General features: G+C 48.9%; 2 protein-coding genes and 1 long non-coding RNA gene across 8 annotated transcripts in view; 2 read left to right on the top strand and 1 right to left on the bottom strand.

The window, feature by feature from the left end:
* Positions 1 to 5,866, top strand: part of dgkzb (diacylglycerol kinase, zeta b) — a 31,867-nt gene extending 26,001 nt beyond the window's left edge. For 4 of the 5 annotated variants that reach the window (XM_037978265.1, XM_037978266.1, XM_037978263.1 and 1 more), the window contains 13 exons: positions 80 to 180; positions 377 to 468; positions 870 to 939; positions 1,011 to 1,051; positions 1,377 to 1,561; positions 1,940 to 2,017; positions 2,540 to 2,608; positions 2,940 to 2,974; positions 3,145 to 3,188; positions 3,312 to 3,432; positions 3,762 to 3,798; positions 3,889 to 3,988; positions 5,266 to 5,866. In XM_037978265.1, coding sequence (XP_037834193.1) covers positions 80 to 180; positions 377 to 468; positions 870 to 939; positions 1,011 to 1,051; positions 1,377 to 1,561; positions 1,940 to 2,017; positions 2,540 to 2,608; positions 2,940 to 2,974; positions 3,145 to 3,188; positions 3,312 to 3,432; positions 3,762 to 3,798; positions 3,889 to 3,988; positions 5,266 to 5,382 — 1,090 coding nt within the window. In that variant the 3' untranslated portion in view covers positions 5,383 to 5,866. The remainder of the gene's footprint in view (positions 1 to 79; positions 181 to 376; positions 469 to 869; positions 940 to 1,010; positions 1,052 to 1,376; positions 1,562 to 1,939; positions 2,018 to 2,539; positions 2,609 to 2,939; positions 2,975 to 3,144; positions 3,189 to 3,311; positions 3,433 to 3,761; positions 3,799 to 3,888; positions 3,989 to 5,265) is intronic. The other variant, XM_037978264.1, reaches the window with a different exon arrangement.
* On the bottom strand, positions 2,113 to 2,508 carry LOC119617453. The gene is made up of 2 exons (XR_005233730.1): positions 2,240 to 2,508; positions 2,113 to 2,188 (listed from the first exon to the last, which is right to left on the bottom strand). It is a non-coding gene; the product is annotated as an uncharacterized LOC119617453 (long non-coding RNA).
* A 581-nt stretch (positions 5,867 to 6,447) lies between the features above and the next one.
* The window catches only part of mdkb (midkine b), a 3,938-nt gene continuing 1,842 nt past the window's right edge, over positions 6,448 to 8,543 (top strand). The window contains exon 1 of one of the 2 annotated variants that reach the window (XM_017404443.3): positions 6,448 to 6,590. The gene's annotated coding sequence lies outside the window, so the exon portion shown is untranslated. Of the gene's footprint in view, positions 6,591 to 7,236; positions 7,531 to 8,543 lie in introns of those variants that run through there. The other variant, XM_037978267.1, reaches the window with a different exon arrangement.

Raw genomic sequence — 8,543 nt, 5'->3', positions numbered from 1 at the left:
TGTGTGTGTGTGTGTGTGTGTGTGTGTGTGTGTGTGTGTGTGTGTGTGTGTGTGTGTGTGTGTGTGTGTGTGCGTGCAGCCAGCAGCCGGTTCCGGAGAAGCTGCAGATCAGAGTGAACCGGATCAGCATGGCGGCGTACGAAGCTCTGCATTATGAAAAGGACCAGCTGAAGGAGGCCTGTGAGTCAGAACCAGAACCAGAACTGATTTAAACCGTTTACACATCCTGATCTCCAGTTGATCTGATTCTTCACTTCTGATGGAACCAGAAACCAGTTCTGTTCCTGAGTTCACATTAAAGCGAAGCGGATCAGAACCAAACTGGAGAACCGGGTCTTTTTGTTTCACTGAGTCTGATGTTGATGCGTCTCTGCAGCGGCGCCGCTCGGAGTCATCATCGTCCCCGGAGACAGCGACCTGGAGATGTGCCGGCTGCACATCGAGCGCCTGCAGGACCACCCGGACCAGGTGCGCCCCGGCCCACACGAGCTCAGAACCGCTGCGGTGTGTCGGACTCACAGCACGATGCAGCTTCAGGAACTTTACCAGAACAAAGAAATAAATCCTTAAATGAGGATTATTGACCATCGGATCTTTGTTCTGTCCAACAGAACCACAGCAGGAGGTTCTGTTGGTAGAAATAAAAATCAGAGAAAACATTGTCGTCCAGAACCTCCTTCTGGTTCTGTCTGAGTTCTCAGAATCCAGATAAACTTCTAACTGTGAGGATTTTAATAGTTTAATTCTTGTCCCCAAACCTCCTCCTCCTCTTCATCGGACTCTTCATCTGGTTCCTGTTTGAAGAACCTTTGGGTTCCCGGGCCCGTCTGAGTCCGGTTCTCACTCTTCGTCTCTTTATCTTCCTGCAGGACGGAGACGAAATGAGCGGAGAGACACTGTCCTCTCAGAAGCTGTCCATGAACTGGTGCTTCCTCGACTGTAAGTCCACTCAGAACTTCTGTCCGCTGGTCCAACTCGGATCCTGACCCGGTTCTGCCTTCTGTTCTCAGGTACCACTGCAGATCGGTTCTACAGGATCGACCGGGCTCAGGTACGACCCGCAATCTGAGGTCAAAGGTCAAAAAGATTTGTTTGGGTTCTGTGTAGGATTTTAACTTAAAATATTTAATAAATAGAAAATAGATTTTAAATGAGACAAAATATTTATATTTTCTGACAAAATGACGACTTTTTCTCCTAAAACTCAAACATTAATTCAAAGATTTGACTGAAAACTTCTTGTTTCCACGATGCTGACCTCGGACAGGAGCGTTTGTTTGTTTGTTTGTTTGTTTGTTTTGGTTCCAGAGGACATTGGTCAGCTGGGAGACGACCCGTCTGCTTTTCAGTCTGACGTGTTTCGGGTTTTTCCTCAGGAGCACCTGAACTACGTGACGGAGATCACGCAGGACGAGCTCTACGTCCTGGACCCGGAGCTGGTCGTCAAGGAGACGGTGGGGACGTCCCCCAGCATGCCTGACCTGGTGGACTCGGAGGACCCCCCGAGGCAGTTCTCCTACCCCTGCTCCCCGTCCTCCCCCGTCCCGTCCATCGCGGCCAGGTGAGAGCCGCCCCTCCGGGTCCGATCCGAACCCAGCAGAACCCGGAGCGCCTCCTGCTGGTTAACCCCTGGTGAAGGATGCTAGTTAGCTGCTGGTTAACTGTTTGAATGGGTTAGTTTCACCTCCTTTCAGAACCTGCAGCTAAAAGACGGAGAGACGCTTCAGCCGACCTGAACTTTAATCCAGATTTACGAAGTTGTTGCTCAGCAGCTGTTTGTCTGACAGACCTTAATATTTGGGCATTTAAAGCCTCAAAGCAACACTGTAAGAGACGTGTCCCCCGCTCTGTGGACAGATTCTGATCCGTCCACTGCTGCTGTTACCATGGAAACCCTGTTTGGGTCTCTCAGTCCTGTCTGTCTGTCCATCTGTCTCAGGGACGGTCAGAGGAGGAGGACGTCCAGCGACAGCTCTGTGTTTGAGGCTTTGAGACTGTCCAAGTCCCCCCTGCACAGGTACACACACACACACACACACACACACACACACACACACACACACACACACACCACACACACACACAGAGACAGAGAACTTTTAGCAGTTTGTGTTAAATCAGACTGACTGAAGTCAGGTTTAAAGAACTCCCCAACAAAGACCTGAACCAGGACCTGAGAGATCCAGACCTGATCAAGGACCTGATCCAGGACCTGAACCAGGACCTGAGAGATCCAGACCTGAACCAGGACCTGATCCAGGACCTGATCCAGGACCTGAACCAGGACCTTCCTGTTGGATCTAAAATCTTGATTCCTGTTTTGGTTTCTTCAGTTCAGCTGAAGCAGAGGCTCTGTTGTGTCCCTGACTTTAGGTCAAAGGTCAGAGTTCAGCTTTCATCATCAGAGTTCTTCTCTGTCTGATCGGAGAAGTACCTGCAGCTCATCCTGTTTTCATCAGACATGATGTCATCCTGCTGTCCTCTGTCCCCTGTCCTCTGTCCCCCTATCCCTCCTCTGCTTCCTGTCTCTGATCTGAAGGAGAGGAGCAAAGATTATCAGTGTTGATCGCTCCGATACGACTGTGGCTGATCTCAGACCAGCTGTTAGGTAGGACATCAGTGTCTGTCTCTGTCCCTGTCTCTGTCTCTGTCTCTGTCTTTGTCTCCTTCCGTCTTTCTGCTGTTGAGCTTTTCCCTGTTTTTAAATCCAACCAATCAGAGAGCAGTCTGTGGAGGACAGAACCTCAGATCTGTTTTTACAGATAAACTTTAACGTTTGAAGCTTTTAGATCAAAGATGTTTTGTTCTGTGAGGGTTGGCTGTGTGGAACCGGGTCTAGAACCGGTTGTGGAACCGGGTGTGAAGGGTTTTGATGTTTCCTGATGATCATCTGCCTTTGGGCCCGTTTCTGACCCGTTTCCTGGTTTTGTTCCTGACAGAACCTCCACTGCTACCTCACTGGGAACTGAAAAAGGTGAGCACAGTTTCTGAACTTCAGAACCGGAACAAGAACCTGTTTGGACCCGCTGATCGGGTCTCAGCAGAACTGAGATCCGATCCGTCCGGACTCACCTGGTTGTTGCAGCGTTTGTCCACCAGGTGGCGCCGACATGTCTCATCAGCTGATGTGTGGTTCTGTTTCAGATGCAGAACTGATCTGCTGCGTCCAGAACCAGAACCTGAGCAGGGTGAGTGGGTTCAGATGTCAGACAAAAACAGGATTTTATACTTAAAGCATGAAGGAAACAGAAACTTAACGACGAGTTTAGATCAAACAGGATGGTACTAACCTGACCTTTGACCTTGCCCAGCTGACGGAGCTCCATCAGCAGGGGGCGGAGCTCCAGCTGCAGGACGCCGGCGGCCGCACGCTGCTGCATCACGCCGTGCAGACCGGCAGCAAGGACGTCGTCAAATACCTCATCGACCGCGGTGAGGAACCGGGGGCAGAAAGAGGCGGAGCCTCGAGGGGTTACCGTGGTAACGGATGCTGAAGACAGATTGTCTCCATCGTTCCTGATGATCAAAGTCAACGAAACAAAAATAAAATAAATTTCTTTAGTTTGATCCTAAAAGATGAATTATCTTCATTAAAACCTTTTTAACAGGAAAACTTTTATTTTATTTATAATATTTTAAATGAATATTTATTTTCTAAGCGTTCCTCCAACAATCAGAGGATTTATTTCTGTTAAATATTAAAGTTTTCAATCATTTTTTAAATTTTTGCTCCAATGTTTGTTTGTTTGTTTGTTGTTCAGTTCCCACCTCTCACCTGGACGTCGCAGAGAAGGAGACGTGAGTCCACTTCAGTCTCGTTCTTAAATGTCTTTCTGTCCAAATGGTTGAACTCCTGACGGTTTCTTCTTCTGTGGTTTTGTCTCTCAGAGGTGAGACGGCGCTCCATAAAGCCGCCGCCCTCTGCCAGAGGAGCATCTGTCACTTCCTGGTGGAGGCGGGGGCGTCGCTCATGAAGACAGACCTGCAGGTAAACAGGAGCCCGCCTCTGTCCTCTGTCCCTCTGACCTGTGTCCCTCTCACCTGTGTCCCTCTGTCCTCTGTCCCTCTGACCCGTGTCCCTCTGACCTGTGTCCCTCTGTCCTCTGTCCCTCTGACCCGTGTCTCTCTGACCTCTGACCCGTGTCCCTCTCACAAGTGTCCCTCCCACCTCTGTCCTCTGTCCCTATGTCCTGTTCTGAGCGTCCAATCAGACGTAGTTCCTGTGGGGACAGATCAGACTGGGAGGAAACAGGAACAGGAAGTCAAAGTTTGAGTTTCTCTGAGATTATTTGAGTCTTCTGCTGATTTCTCTGGTTTCCCATCAGTTTGGGTTTCTGCTCCTCTTGGATCGAGTCTCCAGTTTATTGTTAGAGATGTAAAAAAAAAATAAAAAGCAGCCTCTGAAGGATTTAGTGCCGGTTGCTCGTCACGGCGTTTCCTGGCAGGACGGCGGCCACCAGTCCGATCCGTGGCGCCGAAGCAGCAGAATTTGACCCACTTCTGTAAAGTGATTAATGTTGTGTGTCAGTGAGAAACGGAGCGCTGCGGGATTCTCCGGCCTCGCTGCTGCGCGCACAAAGACCTCGGCTCCCCGTCGCCATGGTGAAGCCAGAGGAAACAGGAAGCAGCTCCAGATCTGAGCGTTTTCTTCTTCTCTCCACAAATAAAAGAGTCCAGAGTCCAAAACCTCCGCAGGACGTTAGAGACGCTGAAAGGTTTCCCTCATCCGTCCATCCGTCCATCTGTCCTCATCCGTCCATCTGTCCATCCATCCTCATCCGTCCATCTGTCCTCATCTGTCCATCTGTCCCCATCCGTCCTCATCCGTCCATCTGTCCTCATCCGTCCATCCATTAATCCATCCATCCATCCATCCGTCCGTCCGTCCATCCATCCGTCCTCATCCGTCCATTTGTCCATCCATCCGTCCTCATCCGTCCATTTGTCCATCCATCCATCCTCCATCCGTCCTCATCCGTCCATTTGTCCATCCATCCATCCATCCATCCAGCCGATGTAAAACAGTGAATCTTTTATAAAAACACTTCATTCATCAGTTTGATTCTGGAACAAATAAAGTTTTAAATCATCCCTCCTTCATTTAACGCTTACAGACTGTTGGATGTTTGTTAATGTTTCCAGATGTTTCCAGATGTTGTGTATTTTGTTGACCTGTAAAGCTGCTCTGTCACTCGAGGACCGACCCGTCCAGTGGAACCGGTCCGGCGGCGTTCTGTGAGCTTCACTCAGATGTTTGTCTTTCAGGGCGACACACCCAAACACTGCGCTGCCAAGGCCGACGACCAGGAACTGGCTGACTACCTGGGCAGCCGCCAACATTACCAGATGATCCAGAGAGAGGACGAGGAGACAGCAGTGTGACCTGAAACCGGACTGTTCTGGTTCTGATCCCCCCTTATTTAATCCCAGGAAGCCCGCAGCGTGTGGAGCTGAACCCAACCGTCTCCAGATCAGATAGAAGCTAAAAACATGGAGGCGTCTGGAAGGGTCCAGATTCTCTGGTCCTGTTGTTGAACGGGACGACAGAAAATCAAACTAGTTGTTATTTGGTGTACAGAGAACAGCACCAGTCATTCCTGCAGCTTTTAACTTCAATAAGTGTCTTCTGTCGAGCTTTTAGTGACGTTTGTTCTCCAGAGATATTTAACGTAGGCAGATATGAGTTTAGATATTTATGATCAGTTTGTAGAGATAAAAGTTATTTTACTGGTAATCAGACCTTTGGATGTTTGCGCTGTAAATACCTGATGAGTCCGTCCGCTCAGTAACAGGATGAGATTCTTACTGTATGATGTTTGGTTTAATCATTTCTGAGTGACCTGCAATAAAAGCACGTCGACAACAACTTTCTGAGAGGAAAATCTGATTATTACAGTCTTTAAATGGAATTTACCGTTCTGGAGTTACAGGAACTAAACTTCCCTGAAGGAACAAGGAAGTTAAAAAAAAAACAACTCACAAACACTTCAAGACATTTTTTTTTATTTTTTTTGATTTTACTGATGCACCTGAACTGATGATGATGGTTCCTCGCTGACCTGTGGGGTTCCTCAGGGTCTGACTTGGAGAACCTGAGGTTTAATTCAGGTTGACTCGGCTCTCTGTGCAGGAGGAGGAAGAGGAGGAAGAGGAGGAGGAGCCTGTTTTATTTGATTAACTTTAGAAAACATCTAAACATTTAATTCTGGTTTTTGCTGCAGCTTCTCAACATCCGGCTGACCTTTGACCTTTCACTCTATGTGTAACAAGGTGGTGTTTTCTTTAAACACCTGAACCGGACCTGCAGATGTTAACACACACACACACACACACACAGACACACACACACACTCAGATTAAACACACTTCCTTTGTTTTCATGTAGATGAGCCGGTTTTGTTCTGCAGGATTACAGCTGATGATGTCACTGAGAGGCCGGTCCTCTCAGGCGTGTGTGTGTGTGCGTGTGTGAGAGTGTGTGTGTGTGTGTGTGTGCAGCGTGTGTGTGTGGGTTGTTCAGGAGCTGCAGCTGAAGCTGCCACAGAAAGCATCGACTCTTTGGCTCGACTGGCTGCTCCTCACTTCGACACGTAAGTCTGAAGGTTTTTATTTGTTTCTAGTTTCAATCTGAGGTTCTGATCCGGTTCTGATCCGGTTCTGATCGAGCTCCAGAACCAGAACTTTGATTCTTTAAAAGGATAGTAAAGAAAAAAACTTTTTTTGAGGAGTTTATTCTGTCTGAGGATTTAAACGAGTTAAAAAGTTTCATGTTTGTCTTTTTGTTTAACTTTAAAAGTGATTTTAGTTTAAAGTAAAAAAGAAGAGAAGAAGAAAACTGAACTGGTGAGTTCACATCGACCACTGATGATGTCATCAGGTCGGACCCGGCTGATTGGTCCATCTGTTCTGACTGGGAGAACCTGCAGGAGTCTGATGTCCTCAGACCTGTCTTCAGTCTTCAGATGGCTCTGGGTCTCAGGTGGACCAGCAGGAACCAGAAAGAACCCTGAGAGTCCAGAGGAAGTTCTTGTTCCTCCAGAACCAAAAGGAGCGACTCCTTGTTTTTACTCTGGGTGGGGGGACAGAACCGAGAGGACAGGACCAGGGGGACAGGGGACAGGACAGAGAGGACAGGACCAGGGGACAGAACCGAGAGGACAGGACCCAGTTGGGGGACAGGACCCAGGTGGGGGACAGGGGACAGGACTGAGGGGACAGGACCCAGTTGGGGGCTCCTCAGAGGTGGCGTGGACCCGCGCTGGAAGAGGCTTTGTTTTGGGCCAATGAATCAGTATTCTTTTGAGGGGAACTAAAGAGGTCTTTCAGCTGCCCCCCCCTTCCCGCCTCCTCCTCCTCCTCCTCCTCCTCAGTGATGAAGGGCAGACTGGAGGCCTGCTGAGACGTGAAAGGCTGCAGGATTGGCTCTGCCAGCTGACGTGTGAAAGAGAAGCGTCGCTTTAATGGAGGCCTGAAAGAGGAGTCTGTCATCGGAGCACAAAGACAACAGAGAGCCAGAGAGGGGCATTCTGGGTAATTAACTCTCTGCTTTTCACGTCAGAACCATCAGCCTGAGCTGGACTCGGGCCCCGGTCCTGGAGCAGAACCTCCTGAGCCGTCTGCAGGCGTTAGCCCACTTCTTTAATCCCAACACAATGCTCAGATTAACGCCCCGGGTTTGGGGGGTCGGGCTGAGGAGGATGCAGATTTCATGTTCTGGGTTCGGACCATCTGGTCCTCAGAGAGACGGGGACGGGTGGGACAACAGGACGGTCCCACAGAGGTCATGTGACAGCAGATTAAAGAGGAAAACAACAACCATAATCTGAGCATTTAGAAGCTGTTTGTTCTTACAGATCAGTTCTTCCTGGGACTAATTTTGGTCCAACTTTAACAGTTTTGTCTCTTCCTGTCTGTCTCTGTCTCTGTCTCTGATTGCCACAAGCCGAAGCCACAGCAGCTTTTTGTGTTTTTGTTACCAAAACGTACGAAGCTGCGGACAGATTTTAAAGAAACGAATCGTTGTTTGTTTATCTGCAAATAATTAACTTGTGCAGCTAATCCAATTCAAGATGGCCGCCACAGCCAACTGGCCTCAGAAATCCCAAGAATGGCTTTAATTGAGCCAGTGTTAGAGCTGCTGAGATCAGGGCTTCATAGTTTGTCCTCTGACTCAGACAGGTGTGTCCAAACCGTCCAATCAGCTGAGGACAGGTGGACAGGTGCAGAAGCAGGAAGTACCTGAGCTCCGTGTGAAAACGTTCTGCAGCTTCTTTCTTTGAGTTTTTGGTAATTTTTGTCTCCCTGTTTTGTTTTTTCTTCGTTTAGTTTTGATTTTTTTAGTTTCTGTTTTTGTTTCTTTCGTCTCTGAGGCGGATCGGCTGTTTTTAGTTTTCTTCTTCTGGTTGTTTTCTGTCTTTGTCTCTGAATCTGACTGAGTGGCTCCAGAGGCTCGGGCCCCGGCCCCCCCTGACCCCCCCGGGGCCCCCTGACCCCTTTGTTCTGGAGCACTTTAAGCTCTGCAGTAATCCCCCCCCCCCCCCCCC

Source organism: Kryptolebias marmoratus, linkage group LG11, assembly GCF_001649575.2.
Source record: "Kryptolebias marmoratus isolate JLee-2015 linkage group LG11, ASM164957v2, whole genome shotgun sequence".
NCBI classification, from domain to species: Eukaryota; Metazoa; Chordata; class Actinopteri; order Cyprinodontiformes; family Rivulidae; genus Kryptolebias; species Kryptolebias marmoratus.
The sequence above is the reverse complement of the archived record's forward strand: the minus strand, read 5'-3'. Positions and strand labels throughout refer to the sequence as shown.